General features: G+C 40.2%; 1 protein-coding gene across 2 annotated transcripts in view; it reads left to right on the forward strand.

Annotated features, from left to right (window-relative positions):
• Positions 1 to 17,513, forward strand: part of AMPH (amphiphysin) — a 124,973-nt gene extending 107,460 nt beyond the window's left edge. Inside the window, exons 18-22 of one of the 2 annotated variants that reach the window (XM_054817976.1) lie at positions 5,854 to 5,910; positions 9,995 to 10,144; positions 11,428 to 11,694; positions 13,488 to 13,589; positions 16,339 to 17,513. In XM_054817976.1, the coding sequence (XP_054673951.1) occupies positions 5,854 to 5,910; positions 9,995 to 10,144; positions 11,428 to 11,694; positions 13,488 to 13,589; positions 16,339 to 16,446 (684 nt within the window). In that variant the 3' untranslated portion in view covers positions 16,447 to 17,513. The remainder of the gene's footprint in view (positions 1 to 5,853; positions 5,911 to 9,994; positions 10,145 to 11,427; positions 11,695 to 13,487; positions 13,590 to 16,338) is intronic. The other variant, XM_054817977.1, reaches the window with a different exon arrangement.
• The last annotated feature ends 448 nt before the right edge of the window (positions 17,514 to 17,961 follow it).

Here is a 17,961-nt window from a genome sequence, read left to right on the forward strand (position 1 = left end):
GGATCTGGCTCTGGAGCTGATCTTATTTAATATTTTTATTAATGGCAATGGCTCAGACACTGCAAGCCTAATGGTGACATTTATCAATGACTCCAGGTGGGGTATTGTTGTTAATTTAGGGGGATAGCATTAAGCCCACCAGCTCCACTCGCCAGGGGCAGGCTGGTTATCTGCTGGCGGTGTTAGACTCATGCAAAAGCCACAGGTCATACTAAGCAAACTGTCTTCAGCAGCTAGAAGGAAGTACTGATGTTGGTGTGCAAGGCTCTGGGTTAGAAATGTAGTTTATTGAAGACCTTCTTAAAGATGAATTGATGAGTTTGCCTGGGTGGTTCCAGCTCTCTGTACCATGCGATTAAAAAGTGATATCCAGCACAAACGATACAGATGCAGGTTGAACTTTAGCTGTAGCACCTGCCTAATTCATTCTTCCCTTGCTCCCATCTTCGTAAGAGAGGAAAAATAATTTGTTGTAGAAGGAAAAGGGAGCAGTGCTGGGTGGCATGTTCTGGAGGACTGGGGGAAAGGGAAGATAATGCCTGTCTCTGTCAAACCCCTCCTGTTCTCCGTGGAATCCTAGCAGCGTTGCAGCTATGGAGGGAAGTAATCCTGGTGTGTTCCCCAGAACTATGTTTAGGGTTTAATTCTGATTACACTTGCATGAATTTTGAGTATTTCTTTCATTTATTATTCACTTTTGTTCAGTTCCATGGTACACACCAGAGCAAGTGTGACTTCAGGATCATCCCCCTCCAATAACATAACCGAATGAAGAAAGCCCCATGGTCTGTGGAGGCCAGGCTCTCCCCATCCTGTGTGTTTTCTTTTCAGTTGATATAAATCACAGTAATAACTTGTCAACTCTGTAGTAAGGCAAAGAATGAAATTGCCTGTCAGAGACACGTTTTGTCAAACTCTTGTCCAGAACGTCTAGTCAGAGTAAGTTTGATAGTTTGAAATCAAAAAGGAGGGAGGAAAGGGGGAGAGAGAAGGGATGGGAAATCAGGCATTGGTCTGGAGCTCTCATCTTCCTGTGAGTGAATGGCAGGGAATAATGTGGAAGAACAGAAGCTGAAAAGGTTGTTTCTAGATGGTCTTATTTTGATTATCAATAAGGATTTAATGAAGAAAAGAATTGTAAAAGTTCACCATTTTTCTAAAAGGAAGCCAGCTCCTTTTTGTCTCTAAGACAAAGCAACGCTCTGAAGCCTGTTGCATGTCTTAAGCGCTAATTAAATGACAGGCTGTGGCTGCAGCACCATGCATCTGCTGATCAGCCAGCACAGCCTTTGCAGGTGATCCATTTTGCTGCCTGACTGTCCATGAGGAGTTCTGGGTCCACGGTCTGTCGGCAGCTGCTCTAGCCGAGATGCAGGACTGCAGAGCTGTTGGGAGAGAGGCAGAGAGAAATACAGTGCAAGAGCCAGGCAATTTAAGAGCAATCCAGAAGGAAGGCCCTAGGCATTAAGTAGAAGTTAAACAGTTTTGATTAGTTTTGTGCTCTTTTTTTGTTGCTTTTTGAATATGAAAGTTTCCTGCTAATTTGGGAAAATAAGCTAAAAGTGTTGATTTTAATAATGTCTGAATTGGAGTCATTCTGCATTTGGCTCTGAGGGGGTTGTTATTTCAGGAAGGGTTTTCCAGGACTTGCAAAGCAGAGTTTTGAAGATTAGGATTAATGAAAAATAGGATCAAAGCTAAGGAAAAGTACACTGAGTTGCAAAAGATGAAAACATGTCATTTCTTGACAGCAGTTCTGCATTTGTTTGCTTTATGAGTGACAGTTTACTTTGAAAGTGAAGTGGTAAAATATTGATAGGTACTTTCTTATTGGGAATCTTTTATCAGGTTTAGTAACTTCCAGTTTGGAGTGACAGCCACTAATCAGTTTAATTTTTCTATCGTAAGTTTCCTGTCACATCCCATTAATCCAGAAAATTTATGGCATGCATTCATTGTAGGAGCTTCAGAGTAAGTTTTCTGGTAGAGTTTTCATTTTAATTAGGGAGAGAATGGTCCAGGGGAATAGGGTACCAGTTACTGCTCAGAGAGTTTTGGATTCAGTTACTTGCTGTTTCGTAGTCTGCCTGAACAAGATTGCCAAGACTTCATTACAAGAGCTCATCAGAATTGCTGTCTGGTTTATCATTACATATTTTGCCTTGGTCCTTCAGGTCTCAAATGCCATAGAACAAATAAAGTTTTTATTAGTAGCTGTCAATAGTTGATCCTTTTTTGGGGAGCAGACAAAATGTTTGGGAATTAAAGGGACAGAATGACCATGTGCACCAACAAAAGTAAAGTTAACTATGGTAAAAAGTCCTTGCATGGACTTCTGCACACCAAAACAATTGTTTCCCTATTTCCACAGCATCCCCAAAGGCAGCTGTAAAATCCAAAGGATACAGTCTAAAGCATATAATGCATTAACCACTGATTTATTTCTCTTTCAAATAATACTACACCTCTCACCACATCAATTTTTCACATTCAGATAAAGATGATATGAGAACATTATAATAAAGTGAAAGCTTATGAAATCTTGTTATTTCCCTTTCTTCTTCTCCTACATGTGAGACATAGCACTTGGAGTTGAGAGCACTACTCAGAGATCAGCCTTTTGACTTCCATTACACTCATTAGTTTGGAAGGAGTCTTTTAGTGCTTTGGGTCTGATGCCTGCCTGGACTCTGTTCTCCCGTTAAAGCAGTCAGACACTCAACTAAATACTGTGGTTTTCAAAGTTGTGTGTAAGCATATGCGAAACTACCTCCTGATAAGCTCTTTGCACACACTGAGCAAATACAGCAGAGGCCAGGAAACAGCCTGCAGCTTTGGGGGGTATCTAATTATGGTTGAATCCCACTGTAGGTGCAATTCACAGTGCCCAAATGGCAGAGCATGTCATTTGGGAGAACAATACAATGGTTGAATACAGAAGACTGGTCAACTGAATCAAAAAAATTCACTCAATAACAAATGTGACTATTAAGGAGGTATCCTTTATTGCAGCACTGGGAGTCGCATCGGGATATTTCCACAAAAGTGCATCTCGACGAGAAACAAATTGTACGTGTTTTATATTACAAGAGAGTTACATATTCATTAGGTTTCCAATAAATTTAATACATATTCATTATTATTCTGGGAGCTCATGAATATATGCTAATGTCCTGATACGCCTGTGCAGTTTCTTTCTCAGGTGGTCGTCAGGGGTCCATGCTCCTCAAATCTTCCTCTTTCTCCTCTTCTTCAGTGTACACAGTTGGGTGACCTCTTCTTCATTATCTCTGTTTTGCAAGCTCAGCAACCTTGTTATCCGTCCTGCCCAGATGGTCCCAGGCTTGTTGGCATATTGGGCCCCCTTTATCAGGAGGCCTCAAATTTTGTGTCTTTTTTTCTAGTTCATACCCAAGGACTGTTCCCTAATTTACGGCTTCTCTTATCCTGTTTCTACGTTCCAACTGTTTTACTAATTGTTCTCTTTTGTACTGGAGCATGAGACAGGCAAAGCCTGAGTTTGTGGGGCCTGACTCAAGTGTTGCCAAGTTATATATTCTGTTTTAAAATTATTCTACACTAATTAGTTTCCCTTATTCACAACTGTGTCCAAATTCTGAGTGCGCAGCTAAGTGCAGGTGCAAAGTTGGAGCATAAGGCCATTAAAAATACATGGCTCTTGTATATGGGAGAGAACCTAGTGTCATTCTGTTGAAGTCTGCAGAAGCAGATTTTTTTTCTGTTTATGGAACCAGGGTGCTACTTTACTCAAATGGTATTTCAGTCATCCTTTTTACTAGGCTTTCATGCCCTAAAATTGGTACAGTACATGCTACCGTGCCTCTCTTCTCGAACTCCTCCATCCACAAAATCCCAGCTTCCAGCTAATCAAAAAAGCAAAATGCTACTAATTTGACTGGTGCACAATAGTCAGATTAGCTTTGGGAAGCGAGGGGAGTTCTCCTTATTTTCCCCTTTCTCACTAAAACTCTGTTTTCAGTTAGCCTGGAAAACAGTCCTCATTTAAAAATATGTACATGTATATATTGGATTGTTCTGCAAAGAGGTCCAAAGCTGCACTGATGAGATTCTTACCAGAGAGTATTGCCAGGGTATTGTTAAGGTAAGGGCAGAGGCTGGCACGTTGCTGACTATAAAGTGCAGGATGATGCTCATTTCTGAAGGCAAATTGACTTGTAAATAACACTGATGGCAGAATTTCAGCACTTTTTAATAGTAAAAGTAGAGAAGGCATCTATCTACTGACTTGCAGTTGGGCATAAAGCTTTTATGGGCAACATTTGTGTACATTTCTTCTGTAAAAAAAAGAAAAGTGAGACTTCTGTGGGTGGCTGTGTGCACGCATGCATCACTAGAGTAAGGAATAATTCTATTTTGCTGTTGATATTTGCTTTTTCTATTTAAGACCCTCTATAGTCTCCTCAAACTTACTATAAAATCGAGGACTCCATGGCAGAGGTGTGGCAGCTTCAAAAAAAAGAAGAAAAAAAAAAAAGAATCATAAAAAAAGGGTTATATAAGTGTAATTTTAACGGGATAAAGCTGTGAGAGGTTTCTATGGTAACGCTGCTGTCAGCAGCTACCTTGCCCTGGCATCTGGACATGTTTAGGGCTTATGAGGTGACTGCAGGCAATACTGGAAGATTAGATTAGAAAAAACATGAGTGATACGAAGTTTGGATGTAACTCAGCATCCTTTTATTAAAAAAGAAACATGCAACCATTTTAGCTGAAACTTGTAGAAATTTTGGAGTGACAGTTGTGGGGTGTGTGAAGGCAGTTGTGCTGAGTACTTGAGGTCTCCTAATTTCTGATTGCTAATGCAGATGGTCCAATCTACCATGCCCTCACATATCTTTGCATAACTTGTCTTTGCCCTTACAGCTTTTCTGAAAAATCTGACCTAGCTGTGTTTGCAAAGCAGCCTCAAAATTTATTAATAAAGTGGATTTCCATAACAGGGCTTTGATTTGCTTTTCCTCAGCAGAGCATCTTTAGAAATAGCCCATGTCTGCAGGGAGTCAGGAAAAAAGCACTTCCAACTGTTCCAAACCAGGCCTGAATTTTAGAGATTTTGATGACCTTCTGTAGAAAAGTACCTAGTGTTAGATGGCATCCGTGCTGTAAAAAGTACTATTTGGGGGGAGCCCATTGCCATTCAGGCCATTCGATCCCTTGAACACCTAAATGGGTGTCAGGTTTGGAAAACCACTGACACATGTCTAATTTTTAAAGTGTCAGGCACCTGCTGCATGTACCACTGAATATGGACCTAGAGAAAGGTGATTCTGAAAAAACCCTATGAACTTTGTGACCCACCTCTTTTGAACAGCCCCTTTAAATGCAGTCCAATGTGAGTGGAAGGAGTAAGTGTTTCAGAAAGTTTACCTTGAAACTCTGGTGAGTTCCAGGGGCAGCAACAGGTTATAAAGGGAACAGTTGGAGTTTTGGGTGAGACAAATTTGAGCTTGCTGGAAACTGCAAGGTTAGCAGAGTTGTGCATCATTGCTTACTAAAAAATTCTTCAAATCTGGTGCTATTATGAGACTACTGATAATAAAAGTAAATAAAATTGTCCTTAGCACTTAGAGTGTGAAGATGATGACATATCTATGAGGTTTTATTTGTTGGGTTTTAGCCTACTTTTATTTCAGATTATATGTGGCAGCAAGTATCTTTCTGTTTGCTATATACTATCCCATTTAGTTCCAGCCATTCATTTCATTGCATCCCATACATGCCGTGCTTCCATTAAGCTTGATTAATACCAATCTCTCTGCAGCCATTGCCTCAGCATGAGTAAGGTGATGACCATATTTCCTCTTTATACAGGAGAGTGTCGAGGCAGGGGATAAGGAGACAACTGGAGTTGCTGAGAAAGAAAGTGAGGTACATATGAACAGCCTCGAGTGTGATTGTGCTTTAGTATCTTCAAGAGAATTGTGGCAAAAAAAATGTCATTTGTATGTCATCAATATGTGGGCTGATACGATGCAAATGTGACCTAGCTGCAGTATCTATTCTAACAATATATATAATACATATTCTATATATTCACCTTAGAAACTGCCTGTTGCAGCAGTATAGAATGATAAATACCTCAGGGCAGCAAACAAAGCAGCTCCATGGTAGGAGGAGGTATAATGCTGTTTCTACTGACATTTGGAAATATGCTGCATAGAGTCCCAGTAGCTTTTACACTTTGCATAAATTTGTTTGCTTAGCCTTCCTGCAAACATCTTTATAAAAAGAAAAAAACTTTGATTAATCATTTATTTGTCCTAGCACAATATGCCCTGAACTAAAACAGATATTTGAAAATAATCATGTTACGAGTTTGTTTGCTAAGGCACAAATCTGGCATGAAGTTAGATACAGTTAAAATCAAATTACAAAGCAACTGAAAAGCTCAATGACATACCTTAAGCTGTGTGGACTCAAATTATTGTATTTTGCTTATATTTCTTCAGAGGTGATAAAACTACTTACCCTGAATCCTTCTATGCTGAAGTGAAACTATGATGTGTTCAAACATGCACAGAGAGCAGCACAAGAGGAATGGCTACATATTAAATGCAGGGATAGAAGTAGGGACTGAGAGATTGTAACTCCTAGTTATTAATCACTTAGGATTTGTATCTCAAGGTGCTGACAATCTCCTTCGTTGTTATTCATTTTGGTGCCACAGTGTGTACAAAAAGATTATGAACTGGTCCCATCACTTTGATTTTAGAACATGGTAAGTCCAGCCATCCAAGCTTGTGTTTGTTACCTGTTAGCTCAGCTATAGTTGAGGATGTATCTGTGGCTCCATGGTATCCCAGTGTCACTGGGAAGCAAGTTTGGGACTCACTGGTGCCGTACTCCTCACCAGCGCTGCCACATCCACATGGAAATCAGTGGAATTACACTAGCAAGAAAGTACAGGATGGGGGTGGTAGATCAAGCCCAGCTTGGTATTGACACAGTGCAAGAGCGTGTTGCGTTGCTTCTCTGGCATTGGCTTGTTACTCCCAACAACTCTGGTCCAAGAAGAAACATGCAAGAAATTCCTCGCTATCCTGTGAGCACCAAGGCTAAGTCTTTGAAATCTTTCCTTTTTTTCTAATGCTGCTTGTCCTTATAAAGTTGAGGTCTCTTATCTGGTGAGTTTGACCCTGTGTTCTGTTTAAAATAGCAGCATTATGTATGCAGAAGAGCTGTTTAAGAGATCAAGCTATTTGCTAAGCTGATATCTGGCCTCCAGTGGAGGGTGGTCCCATTGATATGCATAGCAAATTGTTCAGTACTACCCCAAAAGTCTTCCAAGACTTTGCAGGCAATTGATGTATTCCCTAAAGCATGATGATTAGTTCTTCTTGACATTTTATTAGCTAGCTTAGCTGCAATTATAACCGTCATAAAAATTACCGTGTCCCTTTCTAAATCCAGCCATGGGGCGAGATCTTCAGCTCTGGGAAACCAGTATAGCTCAGGAAGCTCCTCTGGCAGACTCTGCAGTGGCAGGCTCAGTACCCCTCCTTCTCCTCTCCTTGGGCTCATTCTTGCTGCCACCAAATCTGTGGCATTATGTTGAGCTGACCACCACGTTAATGAGAGTGCAGCCGAGTGAATCGGCTGCATCCTGGGTAAAGAAGCATTCACTTCTGATGAAATTCAAACAGTTGAGTGGTTCTTCTATTGCAGCCCTCGTGATACTGGATGACCCTTTCTTTGTCCCCTGTGTGGTTGGTGTAATGGGACAACTGTCCGCATTTCAGTAGTACTGCTAGAGATAGCTAATTTGGAATACTATTAGACTATCTAATATTATTGATGACCTATAGAAAAGAGGTTTGTAGGATTGGTTTGCAATATAAAGTAAGGTAATACAGGTAACTATATCTCCAAGTATGTGGTTCACCATAGCTGGGTATGAATTCACTGGGATGAGCCTCCCTTTTTTTTTTTTTCTTCTTTTTTCTTCTCTCTTCTCCCTTCTCTCTTTCTTCTTTTTTTTTTCCTTTTCTGTACTAATCAAATATATTTGAGGCTGATAGTGAGGTTCATTCTGTGCTACCTCACATGCACTTTTGTAAAAGCTTTTTTTAATCATCTAGCTTGCGTTGTTTTTGTACTCTAAAACACAAGAAGAAATGGTTATGCAATTGTGAGCTGTGGTATACATTGAGTGACTCATGGCTACAGGCTGTGAGAGCATCACCCTTTCACTGTGGGGCATTTGAGAGCTGATTCATGTAAATTAGTATTCTTCTCTTTAGTGAAATAAAATGGGCTATACAAATCCAATAAATAGAAAAGAACTGTTGATCCTAATCACAACAGACAGCAAGATCAATTTCTGCAGCATGCTGTTAGAAGCACATGGTATAAAATGAATTTGATAGGCACTCTGTTCCCCCTCTTTCCTACTAGACTCTTCCAGGGCTTTTACACTCATTTATTTGAATATCTTCTTGGGTTGACGCTGCTAAAACTGGTAATTCTATGAGTGGCAGGCTTGCATGCCTTACAAGTCACAGGAGAAGATGTCAACATCTGCCCATGTCTTTTGATGTTACTTTTTATGATAGGGCATCCTTCGTCAGCAGCATTTTCAATTTAAGCTACAGCTTCTCCAGTGATTTCTACCAAACCCTGCAGTATTTTCTGCCTTCAAGGACTCCAGAAGAATTTCTGTATCACATCAGTTAGCAGCAGCAAAAAGGAGTAGTGCTGAATATTAGATATTGCTAGAAAACAATGCCTGAAGAGTGCCCATGAACAATTGCAGGTAGTTCAAGTTGAGCTCAGGTAGCCGAGTTAGCCTCATCCATGGAGAAAAGTTCAAACCGAGGAAACAAAAAGCATCAGTCTGTTAACTGGAGATCAGAGATATTCCTGCTGTCGCTTGACATTGGTACTTAGAAAACAATTTTTCTTCAGTGTTTTTGCTTTATCCTGGTGCTGTCTGCCATACATTAAAAATTCCATGACGTTAATTGGATTAACAGAATGAGTTTTGTCATTTACCTTCCGCCCTCCAATCCTTGAGATTAATCCACTGTAACTATATATCCAACATGGTACTGTAAGCATATACCAGTATATACCAATACAAATATTAGGGTAATACATAGATTACAGCAACAGTCTCTGCTGGATGAAGGATTCAACATTGATCTATAGGCAGGTACTTTTCTATCCACCTTTCAAGAACTGGAACAGAACTCATATTAACTTTTCAACATGGACTGATCACAAATAGTTTAGTCATATCCAGACTGAATGGGCTTTTATGTGTGTTTCTCTTTTTTTGTACCGACCTAGCTACAGATCTTTATGGTTATTTTTTTTTTCTGATATCTGATGGGATCTGAAGATTTCTGATCTTTATCCAGCTGTAGAATATATTTGCTTGCTGCTATAGCCTGATTTGCAAGTGTCTCAATTAGAAAGGAGTGTGTAATTAAGGCAATATTTTTGAAGCCAGCCCAGGTCTAGAGGTACGTAATAGTAGCTGGAGAAGCGCTGGAGTCTCTTCCTGAGAACAGACTCCACTGGCAGGGTCCTGTGGACCCCTGGACAGCTTGCAAGCTCCTCTGCAGCAGAAACCTGTGGTGAATTTCTTCCACAATACAGCTTGAAGGCAGGGGAAGGAAAAGATACTAGAGCCTTGGCGAACTGTTCCTCCACCAGTAACACCTGAGAACTCTGCTAAATGTGCCTGGTGAGGTTTCATAAATGTCTCTCTTCCACCAGTTAATCATCTCCACTGTGCAAGCTTACCCCTATGCTCCCCATGGGTTGCATCAGGACAGGATGGCAGTCCCCAGCGCTGCTGTCCCCCACAAATTGGGAGAAACCTCAGTGAAACCAAGGCCATGGGTTGGCACCACCCAGGGAGGTCGCAGAGCAGAGGCTGGTCCCTGGTCTTTCAAGCAGGTATCTGGAACTCGTATCCTGAAAGGTCTCTCCTTCCTGTTGTTTGTAGGGGGTACCTGCCACCGGGGGGGCTGTGGCAGCAGAAGACAGTGCGGCTGTGGCAGCAGGAGCTGGTGACGGTGCTGCTACTGCTGAGCAGGAGGGTGTTGCTGAAGGCGACAAAGCTCAGGGAGAAGAAAAGGAGGCTGATATGTCTCAGGTAACTCATGTTGATGCACGGGAGAGCGTGTTAGGGGAATCAGGACAGATCCAGCAGCCCGAGAGAGGCAAGGCTGCTGCAGCTCTGTGCCCCCAGGTCCAACCAGTAGCAAGGGTGATGCTCTCCTGGGATAGCCCTGGGAGGGGCCCACACAGGGTATCCATTCTTCTGAGTCCTTAATTTGGGTTGTGCCTGCCTCTGTGCCCCTGTGTTCCCCTGGGCTTGCGGAGATGGGACTTGATGGGCTGATGGCTTTTGTGATGGGCCTGGGAGCAGCGTGGGCAGGGTACTGTTTGGGCTGCCCCTCCTGCTGTTGTCTCTTTGTGCTCCTCTGTGGAGACGAGCTTTATCACATAACCTAACAGGACTTTCTGGAGAGACAGGCAGAGAAAGTAATGGATTTTTCTTGTCTCCTGGCACCGTGCCCTATCAATAAAATCACAGTTGTCAAGCTATGTATCTGCATCTGGCCTGCTGCCTTTTCTTCTGCGACCTCTGAGAAGCTGGGGAACAGCTACTAGAGCAGACCCTGCAGCTGGGCAGCCAGTTGCCACCTCCTGTCATTGCACATTGTATTTCTTCTGTGCACCAGAATAGGATAGTTGGCAGAGGAACGGTGAGCATGTTCTTTTCAGGTTGGATGCTCCAACAAGTTTCATTAAATGCTTTTTGTTCTAGGCTTCATTATTGGTGGAATGTTACCTACTTAGCCTTTTTGCTTTCTCTGCTCCCAGTTGCATTGCGGTAAATCAGGAGAAATTGCCTCAGTCAATCAAAGAAATAGGTCATCTTTCCTGCTTTCATCACCTTTATATCACTATTATCCTGCTGACTTGAATTCTCAAAGAAATATAGGACAATGACTCCTGGAACTTGTGGCTTTACCCAAACCCAACCAAAGTTAAGAGCAGGGTGGAGGAGAAAGGTCTGTTAATTTCCATGCACATTGAAAAGGGAACCCAAACTACCTGCAGAGCATTTTTATTATTTACTGCAATAATTTGTGGTAATATAGAAAGTAGATTTAGGAGAACTAAGGGGAATAATGAAAACAGGGAAGTGATTACTCCTTTACATTTCTGCACAAGTAATGTTTTCTGTCTTAATGTAAGAATCCACTGTGGAGAAGACAGTAATTCCCATTCCCATATTTGCCCTGTGCAATAAACAAACAATTGTGTTTTCCTACTTGAAATAAAGTACTAAATACTCTTATGGTGCTTTTGTGGTTTTTTTTTTTTGTTGCTGTTGTTTTTTTGGTGTTTTGTATTGTTTTTCCTCAGGAAAAGGTCAGCAGCATCCCTTCAGTAGTAATAGAGCCAGCATCAAACAACGAGGGGGAGGGAGAAGAACACGAAGTCGTTGTGAACGAGTCCAAAGATGCTGCAGCAGAGTTGGGCACTCAGGGCACTGACACTTCTCCCAGTGAAACTTCCCAAGTTGGAAGTGAGCAGAAACCCACTGAAGAAATGCAGACTGCACCTTCTCAAGATCAGTCTGTTCCAGCAGAAGAGGCAGCTTCTGCAATGCCACCTGGCTTTCTCTTTAAGGTTTGTTTCTTCATTCTTCTTTTAGACATCCCTTCAGATCTAGCTTCTGTGGATATGTCTGTCTGCGCAGGCAGGTGATGATTTCTTGAGGCCGAAGGACGCTTAGTTTAACAGCCAGACACATGCACACACAAATACATACAAACACAACTTTAACATTGTGTTGTTGCTTCATACATGAAGTCTGAGAAGATACGTTTTCTGCACACCATTGTTGCTGTGCATGTCCTTATGTAGCTGTAAGGCTCACTGAAGTACAAGAACCCTTTCATCTCACCAAGTTACTACTGATAATGAATATATTGAGTAAAACTGCATTGCCACATAGTCAACAATATTGTATGATATATGCTAACAGTGTATCTGATACGCTAACAATATATTTGATCTTTAAGATCCCTTCCAACCCAAACCATTCTATGATTCTATGAATATTAAAGAATGGCATTTTTCTGGCCTGAAGATCTATAGTAGAAGTTTTGGTTCTGTTGAAACCCATGGGACTTCTACAATTCACAGTAATGAAACTAAAATGTCATTCTGTGACTTTAGTAATATTATAGTTAGAAACTGTTAGGATAATCGAACAGAAAAGTTTAATGAGGTGTAAGAGAAATTCTCTCCTTGGCTGGAAAGACCCATAGGGTTTCCTGGTGCACAGAGTTCTTTGATAATGCTTCTCACTTCAGAATCACTGAGCAGCAGCAAAGCTCTTTGAGGATGGATGAACTTTACATGCTTCCTATTATAATTTGCATAGTTCAGACTAATTAGTCCCATAGCACTCCATAAGTATGCCGTTCTTCTTGGTCTATTCTCATTGCTCAATATTTTCAGCAAACTTTGAGAATAACATTAAGGTGAGGGCGAACAGTATCGTGCAACTCTGACTCAGGCATGCTGTCATAGTTCATCTTCTGTTTTTCATCACACACTCTTGGGTCAGACATAAATAAGGCGAAGCAGAATATATGCCTGCCATCTGGTTCTTGATGTCATTTTCTTTCATTATTGCAGAGTTACTATGGCACTGGCTGTGCTTTGAGAAAATTAGAATAGGCTATCTCTTAAGGAGGTAGAACCATTTAGTTAAAGTGGTCTGTTCACAACGGCATGCTGATGCTGCCAATGTTTTAATAATCATCCTTTGGAAAGACAGGTATTTTTGGCATGCCCATCTGCCAGTAAATGGGAGCTCTTTTCAGGGCAAACATAAAGTAGGGTTACCATTACTTGCCTCTTTGATCACTTATTGAAATTGGTGCTGTATGTCCCACTCAAATTTCCATGGATGTTTACTGCAAGAATAATATCCAGTGGCCACAACAAGAGAATGAGTGACAGTCTGAAATATCAGTTCCTGTGAGTCTTTCTCAAATTTATTTGCAAAATCCTGCTGTCCCTCTCTCAGTTCTAGTAATGATAGTGGGGAGTGAAAGCAAATTCCTTACGCAGAAGAAATAAGAGTGGCAGGACTTGTCTGAGAGGCAGGACTTCTGGGGTGTTGCAGTATCATCTGTCCTTGAGATCCTGTGACCTTGGGAAAGGATCTTAGGTTTCCTTTGGTAGTCTCAGACTTACTTAAGCTGTCCCTGCTTCCAAGGATATGAACAGAAAGCTTTGACAGGAATCAGTGTCAACATTAATGAATTGAATGTACCTACCTATAGCCATATGTTCGCATAAAGAAGGCACATTATTCTCTTTTTTGCAATAAAGATTTAACAGAGAATTTTGTTGAAAAAATGTCTCCATTTAGATCATGTCTGTATGTTTGGTGTTATTTTCTTCAGGTTGAAGTTCTACATGATTTTGAGGCAGCTAATAGTGATGAGCTTAACTTAAAACGAGGGGATATTGTACTAGTAATTCCTTCAGAGACCACAGCTGATCAGGTAAAAACATGTGGCTCTTTCTTTTGTTGACATTTTTCTTTGTTTCATTTTTTTCTCACATAGTTAATGGAAAATGTGTATTCAAAACATCATTTCTGTTAGAAAACATTCTAATTTTGCCTTTGTACTTGGTTCCATTTGAGACTAAATGGCACAGTTGCTACAGCTAAAGTCATGGATGTATGCTACTAACAGGATCTGACCTCAGCATGTTTTCTAGGGCTTTTTTTGTGCTACTTCATAACGGATTTTATACAGTCATACGTGCACACAATGACTTCATATGGAAGATGAATTATAAATTGTGCATTATGTTGCTATATATCATCTTGTCTTAACATTACAGCAGAACTGATTACATGGTCCCTAGATGTTCAGAGCTTTTAGTATGGATTTGGAGAAATAATACAAATTCACCTACAGACAGCACTGAGACTGCGCACAAATTCTGGTGTCCTACAGCCAAAATGTATGGAGGTGCTGCTATATGTGCTGCGTGCCTCTAAGACTAACTCTGCCCTCTGGAAGCCTGAACCTGAATTAAATAACAGTTTAGTTTCATTTAGGACATCTAATTTTTTTTAACAATATGTTTCAGGTGAATTTTTAAACAATTTTATTCCATGTATTGAATTGTAGTGAAGTGAATTGATTTTTGGCCATTGCTTTAAAGGAGACGACCATACTACACACTGTTAGCACCAGCCGTGTTGTGGGCATTTGTTAGTGCCAGTAGTGTTGGTGAAAAGTCTCCCATTGATTTGGGGGTTGAGAAGTAGGGGAATGGATCCTGCCTAGTGAGGTAGCAAAGAGCACTGCTCTGAATGAAGAATATTTCTTAAAATAGGTCTGAATACTAATGCCCTAAGCACATATGAGTGCTGGGGACTGTATTTGAAATTGTTTCAATGGTCGATGCTGTCCAAAGGTAGGTAATAACCAGTGTTCATCATCTCAACTGAGCTTTCTTTTAATACAAGAGACAGGTAACTGTGTTTTATGTTTGGATTTTAGTTTGAGGATTTATTTTTTTTTTCCAGAATAAAAGATTTTTCTTTCAGCAGGGCTCTTTTCTCTTTTTATAGGGATAGATTCTGTTATCCTTACTCAAATTATGTTGCATCTTACCTCATGGGCAGTTCAACTGATTTTGTTATCAGTGTTTGCAGAATAGGACACTGCTGTAAGGATAGCAAAATCTGCTCTCTCTTTTCAGTCTGTTTTTCTTAGGATATTATGTATTAAATATGCATAATCTTCACTTGGTGAATCTATGAACTATATTTTTCTCTTGTGGTGTACATTGAAATTCCATTAGCATTAATTGGAGTAAATTGTGTGCAATGATGGAGAAAATAAACCTTTATGTATTCATGTTTCTGAAACTATGTTGGTCATATCTTTATTATTCAGTACGTATTTGCCCTTCATGTTTAACATTCACATAAAACTTAATCTTTTTGTCTTTCGGCAGATACTTTGATGATTTATATTGTCTTTTTATCTTTGTTATTCTTTATTCTCCTTCAAAATTGACCTGTCTAAACCCATAATTCTAATATAGCTGGTAACATCAGCGTGTGTTCTCCATTTGAGGCAAACCAGTCCCATCCAGGGGCTTCAATTTTTCCATTAGTCTTGAGTGGAAGTTATTATCCAGTAAAACTGTTGATTCGTTTGTACAATCTACTCTGCCCATGCTAGAAAGCTGTAGTTTCTCACTCCTTTCTCTCTGATATTCCACATGCTTCAAAAACATGTCCCCAGTTACATGTACCCAGCCAGTATCATACATAAGCTATATCTGCTTTAGTGATGCTTATTTTGGGGCAGAGAGCCAGTCCACCACCACATGCAGCCACTGAGCAGTCCTGACTTGGTGTTGTACATGAAGATCTGTTCATATTACTCTATCTCCTTGTGTACTCTCTGTGCAACAATAATATGGCAGCATTATAATTCCCTGATTACCGTGGCTTTGCTCTGGCTCCTGTTCTTAAAAGGAACAAAGCACAGAGTTAGTGAGATAAGAATAGGTTGATCAGTTAAAAAAAATATGGAATTGATTTTATTCCAGGTAAAATTGATAACACTTGAGAGCCCAGCACTTTCCAATAAGAAATCTCTCTTCTGATTGCTTGGGATGTGGGTTTGGGTTGCAATTTTGCATGTCAAATTCTGGTTTACGTTTCCTGGAATTTTTGGAAAAATAGTTGAATTAGCAACTAAGTTTGAGTTTCTAGAGATAGTAACTCCAGAGAATGCAAGAACTGTTATTTCTTCTGACTGTCGATACATGGACGAGAGAAAAGAAGTCTCAGGAGAAAAAATGCAGATTGAAAACTATTTCCCTCACCACCACACATGGTATTGTGTAATGTTGCTGGCAGGCTGCTATGTTCATACTGCACAAGTGTGCCAGTATTATTGTGGCAACTTTGAAAAAGTCTCAACAGAGGTTTGCATAAATGCAGATCTGGCGTAATATTGGATGGCCCAGAAGACTGATTACCCACTTTTGAGTTCAGCTAGGGGTTAGGTGGGCTAAAGGCCATACCATATGCTCACAGTCACTCGGTCTCACAAAATTGTGGTCTGGCAGAACAGAGAAAACGGACCGTAGAAAATCAGAGACTGCTTTTTAACCGAAGCACCAAATCTTTTAGCCATGTGACTCTGAAACTCTGAAGCTCATAGCAAGGGAGCGGGGAGACCTGAAGTTTAAGATACTCTGTCTTTTTCCTTGCAGGAGGCTGGCTGGTTGACAGGCATTAAGGAATCTGAGTGGCTTCAGTACAGAGATGCAAATAGTTATAAAGGACTTTTCCCAGAGAACTTCACACGCCATCTGGAATAGTTCTCCGCTCAGGCAGATGAATGTGGTACAAAGCTCAGTCAGTAGGTTTTTAACCTCTTTGAAACACAGGAGCCCACCTTTTTGTAGTTTAAGCTGTTAATGGTTTACAGACTGGTGCCAGACAAAGCGTGTTGAAATGTATCAAAATGAGCATGAATGCAAACAGTTAAGCTAGCAATTTCTGAAGCAGTACATGAAAAAAATCAAATAAAAAAGAAATGTCCTTCTTTGTTCACACGTATGTGGCAACAGGTTTGTTTGTGCTTTGTCAGAGCTATGGTGATCCTGTATTTGGTCCTTTCCCGTGAAATCTGAAATTAGCCTCCTCAATACCAAAACCTTAACTTCTCTGCACTAAGTGTATTGTATTGAGTTGCACTGCAGAAGATTTAGTTATCCTGTAGTAATGAGGTCAAACTATTATGTTTCATGTGTTTAAAAAATAATTAACTGCTGCAACGTTTTTCAATGTTATTTTTGGACATGCATAATATATATACACACAAGGACTTATATGTGTATATATAAGTGCATATGGATATATATGCATTTTCACAACTTCATCATAGTTCTTTGACTGTGTAGTATCATCAGTACATGCATTGCTCTTTCACTGTCTGGCATTACAGGAAATGGTTTTGTTCCAAAGCAAAACTAGCTGCTCCATTGCCAAAACATGATACAGTATCTGTGTTTGTAATGTGAAATTTTCATTCTGAGATGATGAATAACATCATGTTCAAAGCTGCTAAACCTTTGAGAAGGCATGGCTCAGTCTCCCCTTCCAGCTGCAGTAGTTACAATGAGATAATCTGGAGGAGGAGCTGTTATGATGCTAATCTATACTTTTTTATTTAATTGGCTGAATAAATAAATAAAAAACAACAAACCAAACCAGAACTAATCTCTGAGAAGAAATAAACACAATATATTTTCACTATATGTATTTATGCAGCGTACCTTCACAGATCCTTTTAAAATAAGATATATAATGTATCCTGTATCAAAAAGTCATCTGTAACTTATGTTTTCCAGTGCCGTGTCATTAAAAATAAACCTTTGATCCAGAGAAACTGTTTCATCTGCGGTGCTTTTGAAGTTTTGTAACGCTGAAGGTCATATAGTTTATATGTTGTATTAGAGGATCCAATCTTAATTTAATACCTCTTTTCCAAAGAAACACAGCATAACAGGTGCACCATCTATAATTTCTTGCTCTCAACCCTAGTCATGGCCAGAGCTCTGAAAGGTCTGAACCCCAGCTCAGCACATCTCCTAGCTGCTCCTCCTGTTCCCAGCTCTCACCGCCAGCTAATATCTGTCCACAAGCACCAAGGCAGCTTGTACATCGCTCAACTGAAGATTGCTACCTCTTAGTAATTTTTCACTTCTCCATTTATTTCGTGTGGAAAGTAAGTTCTCCATGAATCTGCTCTATTTTGTTTGCTGATGCATGGAAGCTGCAGATATTTAGGAACATCTATATTTTCCTAGCATTTTGGTTATTTTTCATGA

The sequence above is a fragment of the Grus americana genome, chromosome 2 (genome assembly GCF_028858705.1).
Source record: "Grus americana isolate bGruAme1 chromosome 2, bGruAme1.mat, whole genome shotgun sequence".
NCBI lineage: Eukaryota > Metazoa > Chordata > Aves > Gruiformes > Gruidae > Grus > Grus americana.